The sequence below is a fragment of the Homarus americanus genome, unplaced genomic scaffold (assembly GCF_018991925.1).
Source record: "Homarus americanus isolate GMGI-L3 unplaced genomic scaffold, GMGI_Hamer_2.0 scaffold28, whole genome shotgun sequence".
In the NCBI taxonomy this organism is placed as follows: domain Eukaryota; kingdom Metazoa; phylum Arthropoda; class Malacostraca; order Decapoda; family Nephropidae; genus Homarus; species Homarus americanus.
The window spans coordinates 8,245,509-8,266,182 of record NW_024742238.1 but is presented as its reverse complement, the minus strand read 5'-3'; the positions used below and the strand labels follow the sequence as shown (position 1 = coordinate 8,266,182).

Here is a 20,674-nt window from a genome sequence, read left to right as displayed (position 1 = left end):
GGAGTCCTTGTCTTTGGGGTGAATAATCATCTCCCCCTTTAGGTTGGGCCGCACTGAGAACTTGGCCAGTGGATTTAGTTTCTCCATCTCTGGCGGCATATGTCGTTTTCGTGTCCGTTTTCGAGATCCGGAATTTTGGCAGTGTCGTTCGGGGTGAGCTGGTGGTGGTGATGGGTGCCTTTTGGGCTGCTTGACGGCATTCGTTTCCCGAAAAAGCACGTCGGCGTTTTTTGTTTTCAACCTTCGTCCAGTTGTCGTCCTCAGTGGCGGTAACAGTGGTGGTGGAGTTGTTGGGGGCGGTGGCAGTGGTGAGGATGACGTTGTTCTTACTTTTCAGGGTTTCGTGGAAGGCCCGCAGCTGGTCCGCTTTCTCTGTGCGGAGCCTGTCGTGGCTCGGGTCGTCGGGTTGGTGGTTCAGGCGGGGGTCGCGGTTAGGAGGGCGTACGCACTCCATAACCGGTGGTTAAGTGGTGTTTTCTTCTTCTTTGGAGTTTTTTTTTTCAGAGCTTACCTATTCCGGTTGAGTAAGTAGCAGAGGAATTTCAACACTCCCCACAGGCACTTGATGGCCGGGTGGTTGTAGAGTGGTTCCTGAGCTTCCCTCCCGGAGCCCCGTTGGGGAAACCTACTTCCTAGTGTATGTGACTGCTCACTTATAGACGTGAGCTAAGTGTGCCTATTGGGTAAGGATGAGGATTGCTACCCTCTTTCCAGGTGGACCCGCACGATCACGGTTTTCCTGGAAAGACTCGGCTGGAGTGAGTTCTTGCTCCAACCCCCTTTCGTGTTCACAATCTCCTGGGAGGGAAGTGAACAGTTACAGGGGGGACTGCAGGACGAATACACTTTTGAGGGTGCAGGTCCCTAGGCCAGAGTGAAAGAAGAAAAATAGCAGTAGAAGGAAAAGAGCTCAAACCACGTAGGGAATATCACACTATAGCTGCTCTCCAGCTGGAGTGTGGATCACTCACACCACCAATGGGGAGGGCAAGCTAATGCTCGATAAACCGAAAACGCTCGTGAGATGTTGTCGACGATGTCAGTGGTGGATGGTCCTGTAGTGGATACTCTCACCACAAGCCTAACCGTCTAGACCTCGTATAGGGTTCGTTTTCACCTGCGAGTTTCTCTGACAAGCTCCCGTCATCTAGGCTCGGGGTCGGCCACCTGCGACTGCGACGCTTATTTCCGGTCTTACTTCCGGTGGCCGTGTATATAAGCTCCCAGTCTCGCCGTGAAGTCGAGTCTACCAAGAGCTCTGCAACACAAAACACCTCCTCTAAAGAAGCTCCTGCACAGCAACTCCTCTACCACGCAGCAACTTCCCAGCACCAGACTGTTTGTATATAATATAGTTATATAAGAAAACCACCATTTAAGAGTTTTCTTTCTCCAATCCATCCTGAGTGCGAGACATCATAACGTTAACACTACAGTCCGATTAGGAAAGTTGGCCAACAATGGCAGCAGAGAGTGGCGGTCTTCACAGCTCTGGGTCCGGCAGTCAAGTGTACTCAAGTTCTGTCCTTATGCTGGCCACACCGGTACCTCTCGTCAAAAAATTTGTCTTATTTACTATTGCTACAACTGCCGAGGAGTGCAAACTCGGGGATAGTGACGTCACAGTGTGGGATTTCCGCGTCCGTTTCCATCCAACCACTACAGGGAGCGATTAACAGGTACTGCAAACGCATAACGTTAAAGCAATCGTGGCAATGGAAACAACCGTGTACATTTCAATGTGACCTATTTTTGGCGCTAATGCTAACGCGTGAACTGAATCCTAGCTTAACAATTGCTCAAGGTATTGGATATTTGGACCCATATTCTGGAACGGGGTGGTAATATCGACACTATTTACCTAGATTTTGCCAAGGCTTTCGACAGTGTACCCCACGAAAGGCTGAAAATCAAACTGGAAGGGTACAAATTTCGGGGAAATGTTCTAGCGTGGATAGAAGACTTTCTACATGACCGCAAGCAGTGTGTGGTGATTAATGGCACGAAATCGTCATCTGTACCTGTCACAAGCGGGGTACCACAGGGCAGTGTATTGGGCCCGCTGTTTGTTTGTTTCATAAATGACATGCCTGACGTTGTACACTCCTCCATACAAATGTTTGCCGATGACGCCAAGTTATTTCGGTGGGCTCCAGGAATGGTCGAAGAAATGGCTGCTGAGATTCAATGTCACGAAGTGTAAGGGGATGCACCTGGGGCGTACCAACGGTAAGGAGGCATATCATATGTCCCAACGGGATGAAGACACTGCACTAGTTCAGACTGAATGTGAGAAGGACCTAGGTGTGTATGTTGACAATGAACTGAAGTTCTCGGGCCATTGCGAGAAGAAGGTAAATCAGGCAAATAAACTACTGGGTCTTAAAGAAGGTCGTTTAGATATCTAGACGGTCCGTCCCTCGTAACGATCTTCAGGAGTGAAGTGTTTCCCCATCTGGAGTATTGTCACCCCATCTAGTCCCCGAGATATGCTAGGGACTGTCAGTTGGTTGAAAATGTTCAAAAGAGGGCCACGAGACTGGTGCCTGCACTTTGGCACCTTAGCTACCCTGAGAGACTGGAGCGCCTGAACTTGCCCATTATACTACAGACGGGCAAGGGGGGACCTACAGTAGTTGAGGTGTATAAGCATCTCACGGGGCACTACTCAGTCGAGTGTCCTATTTTGAGCTGGCGGACGCCTGCCCCACAAGGGGTCACAGCTCAAGATTGAAGAAGCCGCAAGTACAGAAAACTGTGAGGTCAAACTTTTTCGGAGTGAGGGTTGTAAACTCTGAAAATCTACCAGAGAGTGTTGTGACGGCACCGAGTGTGAGCTCTTTCAAGACAAGACTTGACCAACACTGGAGCGGGTTCAGGTACATTCAGGAGCCGGTGCATGCCCAGTATTTGCCAACAGTGCGTGCCAGAGACGTGATCGTGTAGTGGAGTCCTCCCCTACAAGCACCGAACCTTCTCGAATTCCCCAGCCTACGCCTCCAGCGCCGCCCACGGAGCGGGGGTCAACTATTCACCCACGCCTACCCCCTCCTTATAAGGCCTGACACCGTTGTGACCAGCCTCTTTCTACCCAGTGCCATCAGCAAGCAATACTCTCCTCCGCGCCAGCCAGCGACCTTAGGTCCCCAGCCGCGTGCCCTCACTCTGGGCACCACCACCCAAAGCTCTCTACTCAACGTTTACCATACTACCTAGTACCTACCCAGCAACAAGCTGCATTGTACATCCAATACAATATGTATACAGTGAGCACATTGTGAGTTTCCTTTCTCCATCCCATCCTGAGTGTGAACCAATATCTCATAACCTCACAACCGATTGCCCGGGACGAGCCGATCTTTTGGTGAAGATGATTAATGAAAAGGAAAAGTAATCAGAGACGTGACCGATCGCCCAAGCGGCTAACGAGCCGATCAGTGGCGAAGAGGATAAAAGTAAAACAAGTAAAAGTTTACTCATGTAATACCAAAACGTTCTTTATGACGTCGCACCCTTCATAGATGGCGCGTCAATCGGAAGCCACGAAGAATATAATAGGATTTAAGCGGAGTTGAATTCCTTATTTTAATTTCCTTGGTCGTGTCACTCGTGTGAAGCAGACGACGTCAGCAAAGTGTAGTGGTCGCATAATTATGGTCAGTTGCTTCTTTGGAGGTTTATTTTGTTATTTAAATTTTCGTTAAAGGACACTACCATACCATTTGATGGTTTTATTTCAAGGAGTATAACTATCGTGTTATTGAGTGTGTTTCTCTTGGCTGATGCAAGGCTGTTGTTACTGCTTGTCCTTATTGAAATTTTGACAGTTCGGTTGTCACATCAGGAGTTTCGTCTGAAAATTCCTCTTTTGCCATTATAATTTATAATTTCTCCACTTATCAGGCTTGCTAGCCGTTCGGGCAGTTGGTCCGTTTTTTTGTCATGAACTTATTGTCCAGTGTTAATACAGGAGAAAACCTGTGATTGAGACACACTGAGTAACACCCTTCTCACGCGGTCCGACTAATTACCCAAATGTAGCCGGAATGAAGTCAAATAATGGTCCTACAAGAATAAATCGGACTGCTAATCACTTCTCGACTAGTATTTGCTGTCAGAAAGTCACAAAAAATTGGAAAACTTACTTTAATCTGAGTTAGGATCGAGTGCATGTACCGACGGAGCGAGAATTACCCAAATGTAGCCGCAGTGAAGTCAAATGATGGTCGTACAAGCGTAATTCGGGCTGTGAATCACTTCTCGATTATTATTTGCGTCAAAGTAAAAAAAATTTTTAAACTTAATTTAATCTGAGTTGTGTTAGGTTAGGTTAAGGTTAGGTTAGGTTAGGTTAGGTTAGGTTAAGAAGAAGAAGTTAGGTTAGGTTAGGTTAGAGTTAGTAGGTTAGTAGATTAGATTAGGTTAGGTTAGGTTAGGTTAGGTTAGGTTAGGTACATGCACTTGATCTATTAACTCAGATTAAATTAAGTTTACCAATTTTTTGTGACGTTCTGACACCAAATAATAATCGAGAAGTGATTCACAGCCCGAATTACGCTTGTACAACCATCATTTGACTTCATTTCAGCTACATTTGGGTAATTCCTCACTCCGTCGGTACATGCACTCGATCTATTAACTCAGATTAAAGTAAGTTTTCCAATTGTTTGTGACTTTCTGACAGCAAATACTAGTCGAGAAGTGATTGCAGTCCGATTTATTCATCTAGGACCATTATTTGACTTCATTCCGGCTATATTTGGGTACATTTGGGTACATTTGGGTAATTAGTCTGACCCTTCTCACATGTGTCTGGGCCAGGACTGGAACCCAAAGGCATACTGGTGAGAGATACATATGTTTTGTTTTGTTTTCTGTACCATGATTAGTATACAGTGACCCCTCATTTAGTGAACTCAATCCGTTCCAGAAGGTCGTTCGTTAATGGTAATGCCAGAACCGAAACCATTGTTTCAATGGGTTTTTGGTAATTGGTTCCAGCTCACCAAAAATTTCTAAATTCAACAAAATGGTAGAAAGTTCACTTACTTTGAGGTGTATGTAGAAGGCTCCTGGATGATGATGATGATGATGATGATGATGATGATGGTAATTAGAATGGGGTGGAGGAGAAGGAAGAAGAGAAGTCATTGGGGTGGAAGAGAAGTCACCCCATGGCAACCATTTCACCCATAAAATTTAGTTCTTGGTGTATTTCAAGATTATTTAAATCAACACTGCACTGCATATATATATTGTCAATACGTAAAATATATTTCAAAATGACCAATAATTTGCTTGGAAACACAGAAAAAGCGTTTAGTTGAAGAGAGTCTCAAGCAAGATGTTACCTCCAGTGAAAACAGAGAGACTAACTCCTGTTTGCTGTGTTAAGAGGCTGGATGCTCGCATTAAACTAGTCACTTTACCTTCAATTATGTTCAGTATTAAAATGACAAAAAATTGAATATTAAACTTTTAAAATTATTGAATAGTATAAACTTCTTGATATTTACTAAAATAGTAAGGAATTTAAGCCCCAGAACCGATTAATGTATTGGCGGACTGATACTAAAGCTGGTTGTGCCCGGTCAGTGCAAGCGAAAACATGTTGAGGTCAGTTCTAAAGAAATTCGTTAACCGAATTGAAGATCCTTATGGAAGGCAGTTCGTTAACCGAGGCGTTTGTTAAACGAGGGGTCACTGTATAGTATATATATATATATATATATTTTAAGGGCCTAATGTATGAGAACACTCCTACCTCCAGAAGAAGTTGTTTGATTCCGTTCAATTTTTCCACTTACATTTATCATAATAAGTATTTTAAAAGAGGCGACATTTACTAGAACATAATAGAACCTGACCTAACCAACCTAAGAAACCTACCAAACTTTATCTAACTTCCTAGCTGGGCAGCTACTTCTTATCGTTACAGAAGAAATTCGCGAGGAATTTCCAGAGGTGGAACTGATACAGTGAGTTCTGCTATAACGCGTGTTTTGATAACGCGAATTTGATCGAACGCGATTTATGAATTCGGAAGAATATTTGTATAACGCGAACTCGTTTGCTCTAACGCGATTCCACTCGAACGGTTGTTGTGACTTCAGTTCACGTTCGACATCACATGTTCAATTGAGTTATGTGTTTTGTTTGTGAACAATTGCAGAAATAATGTATGTAATATTTATGTATACAGTAAACCTATATATTATAAGTAATTTGTAAAATTTTACATAAAAGAGAAAATCAAATTACATAGCGTTTTACACCCGCGCTCTCTTTACATCATACACAGTGTTTACAGTTTACGTTCGACATCACATATTCAATTGATTTATGTGTTTTGTTTGTGAAGAATTGCAGAAATAATTTATGTAATATTTATGTATACAGTAAACCACTCACAAGGTCCTACAGTACAACTAATTATTTTATACTGAAACTTACGTTTGGGAAGCTGGATTAAAATGAAGATTACCGGTATATTAAAATAATAAAAATGTATTATAAACCAGTCTAACATACCGTAATAAACACAGCTGCTATTATCATCCACCCCCCCACCCCCATTTGCCAGTGACAAGAAAGGGAAAGTGACCTTGACTGTGACCGCCTGTGGCTATTTTTAGCCGTCCTTGTGTTCGGAGGTGGTCAGTAATGCATATCTGTATATTTACTGATCAATATATTTATCTCCTATAATTAATTCATTTAAAATTTATTTTTTGCAAAGAATATTCAGTAAATGACTGCATTAATTCTTGAAACTACCTACAGTGGTAAATTTAGGATATAAATAATGAACAGAAGTCACGTCATGGATTCGGAGTTTGGTCCTTAACGATCACCATAAATGTAGCCTCCCTTTGTCGCGAAACACGTATATAAATTAAAGAAAATACTTGCAGTATATTTAATATATTACAGTATATTATATATATAAATAAATAAACAAATAAATTCAAATTCCCTTATCATCCTGTGTCATATACAGAAATACTTGAGTCCCTGAGCGAGTACACAAAAAGAAAACGGAGGACTAAGACATCCTGGAGTGGATAGAGAACGGACACCTCTACTGGGGGACTCAAACGTTTCTCATGTTTTGTGGGCGCTGTAGCATAATATGAATAATATGTAAATTACAATTTACTTATACAGGTATATATATATATATATATGTAAATTGTAAAAATTTAAATAAAAGAAAAACTAAATACATAGCGTTTAAAGTGTACTGTACAGTATGTACAGTGCTGTGGCTTGGCGCGGGGTTATGCAGTGTTTACAGTTCACGTTTGACATCACATGTTCAATTGATTTATGTGTTTTGTTTGTGAACAATTGCAGAAATAATTTATGTAATATTTATGTATACAGTATACCTGTACATTATATGTAAAATGTAAAATTTTAACTAAGAGAGAAAAACAAAATACGTAGCGTTTTAGACCTGCGCTCTCTTTACTCCACACGTTCACTTTGGAAGACGTGAGAAATTTTTAAGCGTCCTCAGTGCTTTCTGATTTACTGTTTCTCCAATTTTGTGACTATGGAAAAGAAGAATATCTCCGGGAAGCATTCTGGTGATCGCATTTCTGGTGGTGATCGTAAAAGAAAGGCTATAACACTTGAAGGCAAGCTTGATGTTGTCAAGCGTTTTGAAAATAAGGAAAGAACATGTGATATTGTGCGTGCAACGGGAATAAAGGAGTCTACTTTGCACACCATTAGAGCCAATGCAGCAAAGATTAAAGCAAGCTGTGTTGCTGGAAAAACCTTGAGAGCTAGCAAAAGTGTAAGATCACGGCCAAAGGAACTTGAGGAGATGGAATGGCTTCTAAGTGTTTGGATAGAAGATCAAACGAAAAAGCGATCTGGGACCAGCTTCCTCACCATTAAAGAGAAAGCCTTGTCAATATATGAGGACCTAAAGAAAAAAGCTGAAAATCCTGATGATGTGGTTGCCTTTAGTGCTAGTAGTGGATGGTTTTCTGGTTTTAAGACCCGCTATGCTTTTCATAATGTAAAGTTATGTGGTGAAGCCGCAAGTGCCGATGAAGCAAGTGCCCGGGCAGGATTGCAGTTCGTGGTGTTAAATCTTTTTTGGCACCTTATGAACAGCTTCTTTGTGAAAGAAGAAAGACGGCAAAGCAGCAAACATTAGACATCTTTTTTAAGTCAACCCCCAAGAAGCAGACTGAAGACACTGAACCACAGCCATCCACTTCTGGAATTAGACGTTTTTTTCTTCCCTCCCATGCAACCAAAACTGCACCTGATGATGATAATACTGATGATAACAACTCTCAACTCCTGTCTGCATGACTTCTCAACCTCAACATTAACCTTCTCCTCCATCAAGTTATATTCATATTTTTTCAAGGTAAAGTGTAACATTTACTGTATGATTTCATTATTAGATATGAATGTAACATTTATTTAGACTGTGCTATCCTTTGTGTTAGGCTAACTACGAAATTTTTTTTCGATTTGGAGTAATCTGCACCTAACCCTATTTTCTCCATAAGCCCTGTTATTTCTATTACGCGATTTTCTATAACACGATATTTTACAAGAACACAATTATCGCGTTATAGCAGAACTACCTGTATTTAGGGGAAAGGAAGAAGAGAAATTAAAGAATATCATTATCAGAAAAGAGGATGTTCTTCAGAGGATAAATAAACTAAAGAAGACAAAATCCCCAGGGCCTGATGAAATTTTCCCTCGAGTCTTGAAAGAGTGTAGGGAACAGATTAGCGGACCCCTCGTCAATTTATTTACAAAATCGTTAGACACGGAAGTTGTGCCAGACTTGTGGAAACAGGCAAATGTAGTACCCATATTCAAAAAGGGAGACAGAGCATCAGCGTCAAATTACCGGCCGATCAGTTTGACGTCAGTAGTGGGGAAATTTCTTGACTCAATTATAGCAGATAGCATCCAATCTCATTTAGAGAAAAGCAAATTAATCTACGACTCAACATGGGTTTACAAAGGGAAAATCTTGCCTAACAAATCTGCTGACGTTTTTTAGGAAAGTCTTCAAGGTAGTAGATAATGACGAAAATTACGATGTTATTTACTTAGACTTTAGCAAGGCATTTGACAGAGTACCGCATCAGAGGCTTCTAAGAAAAGTTAAGGATTATGGTATTGAGGGGAAAGTTTTAAATTGGATAAAATCATGCCTCACCGATAAAACGCAGAGGGTCAGCGTAGATGGTGTTAAATCTGAGTGGGGCAGTGTAACCAGTGGGGTTCCCCAGGGGTCACTACCAGGCCCACTCTTGTTCAAAATCTACATAAACGATCTAGATACTGGGATGAGCAGTGACATAAGCAAGTTTGCGGATGACACCAAAATAGGGCGGCAGATTAATTCTGGGCAGGATGCAAATGCACTACAGGTGGATTTAAATAAACTGCAGGGGTGGTCTGAAAAATGGCAAATGAAATTCAACACCAGCAAGTGCAGCGTACTTAATATTGGAAGAACAAGTACTGTCAATGTATACAGCCTTAACAACATCAACCTAGAGACGTAGACTTGGGAAAGAGACCTATGGGTACTTGTAAGCCCGGACCTACGGCATAGAAAACGGTGCGTTAATGTTCGAAATAAGGCAAACAGAGTAATAGGTTTTATATCTAGACGTGTAAGTAATAAGAGTGCAGAGGTCTTATTGCAAATATATCTTGCGCTAGTCAGGCCGCACCTTGATTATGCGGTTCAGTTCTGGTGCCCTTATTATAGAATGGATATCAATTCACTGGAGTCGGTGCAGCGAAGAATGATGAAAATGATTCCGGGACTTAGAAACCTTCCATATCAAGAGAGGTTAAAGAAACTAAACTTGCATTCCCTAGAAAGACGAGAGTGCGGGGAGATATGACAGAAGTATTTAAGTGGGTGAAAGGAATCAATAAAGGGGATATAGATAAAGTTCTTATAATATCCGAGCAGGATAGGACTCGGAGCAATTGATTTAAGTTGGATAAGTTTAGGTTTAGGAGGGAGATAGGAAGGAACTGGTTCACAAATAGGGTGGTGGACGAGTTGAACAAGCTTAGCAACTTTGTAGTAAGTGATGGAACGTTGGAAAGTTTCAAAAGGAAGCTAGATAGATTCATGGATGATAGAAAGTGGTAGTAACTCTCGACAGGAGCTGCCATGCACAGGCCAACCGGCCTATTGCAGACTCCTTATGTTCTTATGTACTCTGTTTGATGTGTGTGTGGGGGCGGGGAGGGGGATGTTCCGACTCCCTGGTTAGGAAGTTAGGTAAGGTTAGGTAGTTTTCTTAAGTTGGTTAGGTCAGGTACTATTAGCTTATGTGCATTGTCATATCGTTTTTATTATTTATTATCATCCAAAGAACAACTGTGGAAAAAATGAATGAAATGGAACAACTCATTCTAGTGTTAGCTATCTACTCCAGGATTAACTAAAATTTTTGTGTTTCAAGTTTACAACCGACCACAAATTAGGCCAACTACATTTTTTTTTTTTTTTAACTTGCCAGGTACAATTGCAGACAAAATTCCCTGAACACTTGGCAATATCTGGCATCTATTTCTGGGTAATATACTGTATGTGATAAGTTTGTATCTAATAACGCTGCTTTTCATCACATATTATGGCTGAACCACAAAAGGGGAAAAATCCTTAACACAGAGAAAATTCCAATCTCCTTCACCTAATGATCCTCAAATACCTATATGCCAGACTGCCAAGCATCCAGGTAATTTTGTCTGCAGCTGTACACTAAAAACTTTACCAGTTTGGAACCTAATAGTTTGTGTAAATGTAGCCTAATGTTACAGAAAGACGTGACACGATCCTGAGAGTTATCAGGTATCACGTGACACATCAGTGACATTTAACGGTTTTCACTCAGTCAATCAATCACTCGACTCAGCTCGACAACAACTCCAGTGATCAAAACTTACGCACATGCAAAATGAACACTCAAAGAATTAACTAAAAATCAGTGGGATGGCTGAAATTGCATTTTTGCCATCAATTGGGGTGCAGTATTTAAATTTGGTTATTGATTAGCATTACAGGTATTAGTGTATATGGTTTATACTCTGGCACTCTACTATGAGGGTCAAGCCTTATTTAATAATACACTGTATTATGAACTCAAATGGTTCAAATTACCCCATGGCCCCCAGGTTGGGAGCCACTGGAACCTAACCGGTAGCAGTCAGGTGGGTGGGGAAGACGTTGGCAGTGATCAAAGTAGACTTCATGAGCAAATTGTTCTGGAATTTATTACAGAAACTTCCTTCAGTAACTAAGTAGGATGTGGCCTGTTAGGTTAGGTTAGTACGTAGACCAAGTTTAATTTTAACCTTTTTTGCCAAGAAAAAAAAAATTGCTGGTTTTCATGCTGTTTTAGATGATTGAGATTTTTTGGGGTGAAAATCACTCATTTTCACACCCCCCCATCCAAAACCCCACAGTCCCAACGTGGCCCCGTACATTGTTGGGATAGAAGGGGGGTGGGAACGAAAAATAAAAGAAGTGATTTGCCCCAAAGATAAAAGTCAGAATCATTTAAAACAGCAAGAAAACTATAAACAAAATATATATTTTTCATGGGAAAAAAAGGTGGTGGGTGGTTAATGAAAAATTACATTATTTTTATTTGATAATGTGGTTCAGCAAAATATAAAATAATGGAATTCGAAACCTGGTTACTATCCTAAATTGACCTGAACATATTTTAGTGGTTTTATTTAAACCACTAAACTGTTAGTTTTGTGTCCAAGTGATTCTGTGATACATTAATATAAACTTGCTCTAATTTGTGTAACATATAGTACAGTACAGTACAGTATATTATATTTAATTTAATTGGAAGTTAAATTAGGGCAATTAAATATTTCCAAAACTTTTAAGGTTTTTCATGTAAATAAACTGCTGTAAATTTTGAAATTTTTACTATTTAAAAAGAGAGGTTGTAATAGAGGCACCTGCAAATTTGTATTTCACATCTCAAAATCCTGAGTTTTCTTCGTAACTTTGTCGACCGCTGCATGGTTCATGTGTAGTGGTCTCTTTGTATTCCTGGAGGCACTGGGTTTGGTCTTGGGTACAGCATGCCCTTCAAATTCACAGGGATTAGGTTCTCAAAATGGCTGTGAATCGCCCAATCCGTAAAATAACATTTGCTGACCATGGGGGGAGGGGGGGGGTTACATTTTTACTTGTGTGCAAAGAAATGCACATTCCCTCTTTGTGTTTGCCCTTAGGACAATTATTTCTTTTATCTGTATTGTATATGTGTGTGTGTGTGTGTTTGTGTAGACACACATATATAAGAACAGCCCAGTCCCAACCATTATAACAGTTATCAACAACTTGTAATCAACCAGTGTACTGTATGTATTCACTACCAGTCAATCTTACCTTTTTGCACTGTCACTATATTGAAATGCCCTGTAATATGACCTTCTCCCCACTTGGTTATTATATATAATATTTGTATCACTTACCGGGTATGTTATTTGTCATTCAAGTGACCCATTCCCCAATTACCGTAGGTACCGTAACTGTATATTTTCAGCCTTCCGGCTGCCATGCTCTTTTAATAAACCGTTATTATTATTATTATTATTATTATTATTATTATTATTATTATTATTATTGTTATTGTTATTGTTATTGTTACAGGGTATTATTAAGATGCATACAAATAAATAATAATGGGGAAATCCTCTCACAAATAATAAGAAACATGACAAAAAATGTATGTAGAAAAAATGCGAGTCTACCCCCAAGTCAACTTCGTGCTTTGTTATTAAAGTTGAGTTGGTCAAGTTGCCATATGGCGCCAGCTGAATTGATACGTTGATCAAACTTATAGAATTTCTTTCGTAGCCATCTAACCAACCCAACATGAAGGATGTCGGTAATTGTGGTGTACTACTGTATACTTTTTCACAATATGTATGTAGGATGGAGTGTGCATGTAAATGAATAAAAATAAATGAAGAAAGTTATGTTCAGTGGTCCTCCGGTTAACGGACGGTTCGATTAACGGAATTTCGGTTAACGAAGTAGCTCCCATAAGGATTTTCAGTTCGATTAACGAACAAAACTTCGATTAACGAAATCCTTATGACAAACACGTTTTGTTGTGCGCATCAGCTGATCGGGTAGTCCACCAATACAGTACAGTGTAACCCCGCTTTACGCGGTCATTTGAACCCACGGAGGCCCACGTAAAGCGGGAAACGCGTAAACTGAACAACAGAACATATGGGATTAATTGAAATAGAGACTGGGCTGGTCCCCGAACTCCACTTTTTCAGACACAATACCTACGTTGTAGTAAAAATAACATCTTAATTTTATGATGGTATGCACACACAATTAATAATTAAAAGAAATATCAATAATATTAGGTTTTTTAACACTTGCATTAGTAGAAAAGATGGCTGGGCACACGGGGATGGAGGGTTGGTTCCGAGGCAGAGGGCAGATTATTGGCCCTCACCTGTATCACTTGTATCAATTGTATCACTATCCACCACAGAAGCTTGCAGGGTCTCTGTCAAACCCCTCAAAGTCCATATAAGTCCATATCCTCACTATCACTGACTTAGGCTGGCTGTGGTAGGTGGCGGGTGAAGAACTCAGTGCTGTGTTGATGACTGGGCGACCTTGTGCGCACCCTGCCCGCGCCGCTTCCCGCGTATATGAGTAGATGCACCGCGTAAAGTGGGAATTCCGGTTCTGGCGGGGTACCGCATAAATGTAGAAACGCTTAAAACTGAAACGCGTAAAGCGGGGTATTACTGTAATTGGTTCTATGTTTACATTCGTTTCCAGTGGAGTAAATATCAAGAAAGTTGGTTTCTTGAATATTTCTGCATTTTTTTTTTATTAAAATTATTGGTCATTCTGAAATTTAGTTTACATATTGATTATATACAGTGCAGAAATTATTATGAAACATGAAGTTGGCATTAGAACCAATGCATTCTGTAAAGAATATGGCATGTCTTCATCGACTGCCTCTACAATCAGCTGTTTGATATGTAAACAAAGCTGCCGGGAATACAACATACACACCTCAAATAAGTTAAAATACAGTATTCTATTGTTTTTTATTTAGTATTGTACAGTATACTGTACAGTACTGTATTTAGTTTATATTTAATGTTTTGTTAATTCTATTACTGGTATACAGTACACCTGTACTTTGTATGTACAGTGGTCCCTCGGTTAACGAGATTTCGGTTAACGAGATTTCGGTTAACGATTTACCTTCCATAAGAGTCTTAACTTCGGTTAACGAGCAATCCCTCGATTAACGAGTTTTGTACGAGCCGACTTCAACATGTTTTCGCTTGCATTTGGCGGTCCACCAGCTGTAGTATTAGTCCGCCAATACAGTAATCGGTTTTAGGGCTTAAATTCCTTACTATTTTAGTAAATATCAAGAAGTTTATACTATTCAATAATTTTAAAAGTTTAATATTAACTTTTTTAGTCATTTTAACAATTATTGAACATAATTGAAGGTAAAGAAACTAGTTTCTGGCGTGCCATCCAGCCTGTTAACACACCAGACAGGCGTTAGTCTCTCTCTGTTTTCAGTGGAGGTAACATCTTGCTTGAGATTCTCTTCAACTAAATGCTTTTTTTCTGTGTTTCCAAGCAAATTATTGGCCATTTTGAAATATATTTTACATATTGACAATATATAATGCAGTGCAGTGTTGATTTAAAGAAAATAATCTTGAAATACACCAAGAGAACTAAAATTTTATGGGTGAAATGGAGCCATGGGGTGACTTCTCTTCCACCCCAATGCCTTCGCTTCTTCCTTCTCCTCCACCCCCATTCTAATTCCCATCATCATCATCCAGGAGCCTTCTACATACACACCTCAAATTAAGTGTACTTTTCTACCTTCTTTGCTGAATTTAGGCAATTTTCTGTGAGTTGGAACCAATTACCCAATATTCGGTTAATGAACGACTCTGTGGAACCAATTGTGTTCATTAATGGAGGGACCACTGTATTGTACTCGGGTATTTGTGTACAGTAAATAAAAAGTATTTACTATTGACTTCAGAATATCTCCTAATATCAAGTGCACAGGGCTTCAAAAATGGCCTCAAAATGCCAATGATATTAGACAGATTAAAAAAAAAATCGGGGGGGCGTTTGATATTCCTGGTTCCGCCCCTGGGTAAACATTAGCATAATAACGGCCTGGGTTCATAGGTGGTGCGCCGGTAGCATACCCCTACAATATGTAATTTCTATATAATAAACCTAGATATGTACCCCCTCTGGTTACCAAAAAGCTCATTTCTGTTTTTTGCTGGAAAAGCTAGAGAAAGTGTTTTCTAAAATCATTTATAACATTCAGGTTGGCTGATTCATAGGTAGTATCTTATATAGTGGCTCCCTTTGCAAGTAGTTTAGCGTCATCTTTGAAAATATTGTACCATGTTGCCCTGATATCTGAGTGGGTTGGGAGACATACAGTATCAGACTCGGCATTTATTTTATTTCCATTTATTTTTTAATATTAGACTCGTGATTATATAATGGTGGATAGATAGGTGAATATGAAAATGGAATTCATACATAATTTTCCCTCCTGAATTTTTCCCAGTGAATTGAAGATCGCTAAACCGAACAATTGCAGATTGTTAAATAACTAAGGGTGTTAGAAAATTTTAAATGAGTTATCGCTAAGTGAACGATCGCTAAACTGCGGATACCTGTACTGTGCAGTATTTAGTACTCTATTTATATGTTCTAAGGAAAGTTTTTATATTTTTCTTATTTGTTTTATTTTTGTATTTTTTTCAGAAATGTGGAGATTAAGTCAAGAGGATGTGCAATGGTCATCTAATATACAGTATTGGTGTTTTGTTCTGGTTTTTCATTTTTTTTTGGTGGGTTGTGTTAGCAAGACCGAGAATGCCGAGAGTGGTGGTGGAAAAACAATGGAAGCTTGTAAGATATTTTGCAATTACAAGCTCTTGCAGCTTGTAAGTAAGGCAAAGATTTTTAATGACAGTAAACATTTTGTTGATATGAAGCTGAAGATGCCCCCAGAGGTAGTGGAGAATAAATTCAACAGTTTATTAAACAAAACAAAGGATCAGCCAAGTAAGGATGATATTAAGAAATTTTTAGAAGAAAATTTTGAAGATGGTGGTACAGAATTTATTAGCTGGATTCCAGAAGATTGGAAGACAAAACCTAAATTTACATATGATGTTTATGATATTTACTTGAGGAACTGGGTTCTTGAAGTCAATCAAAGATGGAAGGTACTTGGACGAAAGCTGTCAGAAGATGTCTACAAAAACAACAGCTTGTACTCTCAAATTTATGTTCCGAATGCTTTCATTGTGCCTGGAGGACGTTTTGCTGAGTTGTATTACTGGGATTCATACTGGATTATTGAAGGTCTTCTCCTCTCAGAGATGCATGACACTGCTAAACAAATGATAAAGAACTTCTTGTACCTTATAAATGAGTTTGGATACATACCTAATGGTAGTAGAAAATATTATATAGGAAGATCTCAGCCACCATTTTTGACTTCCATGGTAGATTTGTATTGGAAATATACCAAAGATGTAACATTTTTGAGTGAATGCATGAGTGCCCTGGAGAAAGAATACAGTTTCTGGCAAAAGAACAGATCTATAACTATCACCATGGATGATAACATTTATACATTGTTCCAGTACCGAGTTAATTCAACAGATCCAAGACCAGAGTCATATTATGAAGATGAGAGACTTGTGAAAAACATGACTAAGGAAGAGAGGAGAAGAATCTTTTCTGGGATCAAATCGGCCGCTGAAAGTGGATGGGATTTTTCCTCTCGGTGGTTCTTGGCAAATGGGAAACATTCCACGAATATGACAGACATAAACACTACATCCATAGCCCCAGTGTGTCTAAATAGTTTGATGGGGTTAAATGCACGGCTGTTGTCTGAATTTTTTCATATATTGGGAAACGAATCCAAACATAATTTATACAAAGCTTATGCAGATGAAGTCAACATAACTATGAGTCGCATCTTTTGGAGTGATCGAGATGGAGTGTGGTTTGACTATAATGTGGAAAAAAGGGAACTCATACCTGGGTTTTACCCATCAAATTTGATGCCTTTATGGACAGAAACTTATGGAAAAGAGAGAACACCAGCATTTATAATAGAACAAGCTATTGCTTATCTTGACAGAAATAATATTAGTAGTTATCCTGGGGGTATCCCAACATCATTACTGAAAACAGGACAGCAGTGGGACTTACCGAATGGATGGGCTCCACTGCAGTACTTTGTTGTAATGGGGTTACATAAGGCAAGAAAATATAACCCTCGTGCTGAAAAACTTGCTTTTTCATTTGCTCGAGAATGGGTGCTCAATGTTTACAAAAGCTACTTGAATACCAAACCACATAAGATGCTTGAAAAATATTTGGTAACTGAGGTTGGAAAGAGTGGAAGTGGTGGTGAGTACAACACTCAAGAAGGTTTTGGATGGACTAATGCTGTCATCATGAAATTCCTAAGCATTTATGGCCACAAGATTAGAACAAAGGAAGTCTTTGATCCTGCACCACTCATTGTTGGAATCCTGCTAATGGTAGTGTCTCTTGTGTCTGTTGCAAGTTATATGCACAGAGTACGTGTTTGTCAGAGATTTAAGTGGGAATCAGAAGAAACTTTATCAAGAGTGTAGTTATAATACTTTTGGTACCCGATATAGTAAATTATTTTCTTATGGTAGGGATTGTCTTTGGGGTCTTATGCTGTGTTATATTTATTCCAAGGATAAAAACTGAACTTTGATCAATTTAAAGGAAAGGGGGGGGGGGGGTAGAACAGTATGAATTTGGAATAATGTAGAGTACTGTACAGTTAAATTTGTAATACTGTACTGTATTAATAAAGCTGAAAGAAATTATAAAACAAGGTAATTAAGTAGGGATTGGTTGAATTTCTGAAAGATAAGTTACTCCAAGTAAATGTCAGTTTAAGGTCCACTACTGACTATATTTCTTGCCTATACTGTGCAATACCTCAAGCAGGAAATTATTTTCATTGTTTTGAAAACGAGTTAGTTTTGGCATTTGTAAAGTGGTAGCATGTTGAAAGTTGCATTTCTACTGTAGTGCATTAGTAGCTGCTCATGTGGTTCTGTACTTAAACAATGCTCAAGACACATGTTATGAAGTAGCCAAAATAGAGGAGAGGTTGATAGAATTATTAGTTTTGAGAAACTGCTCCTGGAAGTAAATGTCAAACATAAGTACTGTAGTGCTTCCTAATATACTTCCAAAACTTCTAAGGTTGTGCATAATTACTCAGGATAGTACAGTAGATAATTAATGTTAGTTACACATGCTTTAAGAGTAAAAAGAGAATATTTAGATTGATGATACAGTACTAAGAAATGTAATCATGTCTTTCCTTGATTGTTGTCTGTAATCCGTCCAATTTGTGCCTCTTGATAAACCTTTTATGTGGTTAACACTGGTAATGTATACTGTATTTATATTTTTATCCAGTAGATATAAGGCAAGCATTGTAAGTGCCACAGTTTATTTTAAGAATACTGTATTGGAATTAAGTTTGGATTTACTTTGATATTTAGAAAAAGAATTAGTTTGAAATTTTGAAGTTGTGAAGTGTATTGAAAATGTTCCTCATGTAAGAATTACTGTATACAGTACAGGTACTGTGAACTTATTATGCTGTACCTAAACCCAGTAGAAAGCATGTTTCATGTTAAGCTGCACAAATTTCATAAAGATAACATGAAAGAGAGAGAAACTACCATTGTTGGATTAGGAGTTATTTTGGATAAGCTCAAGATAATTAAACATTTGTGGCATTGTATTTACAAGATCTCATCTAGCACTTGAAGTTACCTCTGTCCGTCAAACAATAACTTACCGGTAAACACTATTGTGTGTTAGTTTTGTATAACTGGATCACAGTGTATAAGTGTTTGATTCTAGAGTGTATTTTAGAAATGTGTGAAATAATTTTGCTTACATGATGTTCAAATAGAGTATTACTGTGCAGTATATATTTTTGGTATGAGTGATGTAGGTTCTCCTTGCTAGGTACAGTAATAACACAATTTATCCACTGCACTTGGTTTTATAAGACTAGTATTCCAATGTACAGAACAGTATATTGTATGTAAATATTTAAAGTCTTATATTTTGTTCTTAGATTCTCAGTTTTTCATAGTTTTATATTACAATAATGAATACATTACTTCAATTCCATTATTTTTGCCACTTATCAGCTTACTAGCTGTTAGGGCAGTTGGTCTATCTATTGTTAATACAGGTGGAAACCGGGGACCAGGAAACCTGTGATGTTTGGTAGGGTCGCAGTACATAACTGTATTAGCCTTTGTACAGGTATTTCCTTTTGGTTTGCATAGGAAAGGTTTCCCTCTACTATACAGTGTTGTATTGGTTTTCATTAAATAATTCTGGACCTAAGTGCAAGATGGGCAGTTGTCAAGTACTGTAAATGCATTTGGGGGAGGAAAAGGGGACTTTTGTTTGATCATCAGAAATTAGACTGGGGATTGAACCTTTGATAATTTCACTGCATACATAATGAAGGCAATTAGGGAACTTTACATTTTGCTGTCCACATACAGTACAACCTTAAGAATCTGTAATACTGTACTTGGAGCCAAGCCCTCTCAATATTTCTGAGGGAAAATATAGCATATAAATACAGTACAACAAAATAAAACAAGGAAAGTTTTACTGATAATGATATACAGTATAGTACAGTATTACAATTGTTAGCATCCAACTGTTCCTTATGAGGGTGAGCTGAGCAGTTATCAAAAATAATAATAATTATATTGTACAGTCCTCTGCCAGCCTCACCTTACAGCAGTGTGTAGGAGACTTGTACAAAATCATGGATACTAGTCAATAGTTATTTCCCGAGTGATTAACTCCCCTATATTTGTCTTGTAAAGCACAGGCAAAATTTTCATGCCTTTCAGAGCAAGTGGCTTAGCTTTCTTCCCTGTCACAAGTAGTTTATGTTGATGTGTACCAGCAGCCTTTGTATGCATTATAACAGTGAGTATCTTGTTAGATTCTCTTGTCACACATCACCACCTCCTATGAGTCAGCAAGTGTGTTACGATGTAAATGTCCCCGACACCACCAATTTCATTAGTAATATAAAGGTGTTCAAATCCTTCATTTTTTTATTTACTTGGCAAAATCATCAGTGTACTATTTTAGTAGCTTCACTACAGTATTGGCAGACATTTGTACATCACTAACTGATGATAATGATAACTAGCTGTTAATAGTAAATACCATGTGAGTTTTGAGTCTGTAAACTGCTTGTGCCTCTTCTGAAAGGCCCTCTCCTGAATTTACGATGATTTTCTGGACATCTGAAATAACAGGAATCTTGAGTAAATTTCTTTGAAAAATTAAGGTTCTGGATTTCTGAGTTCTGTGTACTGAAGGTTGTACTGTATTATACTACCCTGTATATTTTCTAGATTAATCACATTTTGTTAATAATGATGTTGCTGGTATACAGTACTGTAGTTTGTTAAAAAGAAACAAAAAAATTTCATTGTCTGTACTTGCACTGCAGTC

At 38.8% G+C, this 20,674-nt stretch overlaps 1 protein-coding gene across 1 annotated transcript; it reads left to right on the top strand.

The window, feature by feature from the left end:
- Nucleotides 1-3,522: 3,522 nt before the first annotated feature.
- Nucleotides 3,523-20,258, top strand: LOC121876531 (trehalase-like). Its single transcript, XM_042381713.1, has 2 exons — nt 3,523-3,656; nt 15,857-20,258. Exon 2 carries the CDS (start codon nt 15,859-15,861, stop codon nt 17,752-17,754), a length of 1,896 nt encoding a protein of 631 aa, XP_042237647.1. The 5' UTR covers nt 3,523-3,656; nt 15,857-15,858; the 3' UTR covers nt 17,755-20,258.
- Nucleotides 20,259-20,674: the final 416 nt, after the last annotated feature.

Bases quoted from the DNA above. Each gene is read 5' to 3' on its own strand.
- LOC121876531 (XM_042381713.1), top strand. From the start codon at position 15,859: ATGTGGAGATTAAGTCAAGAGGATGTGCAATGGTCATCTAATATACAG.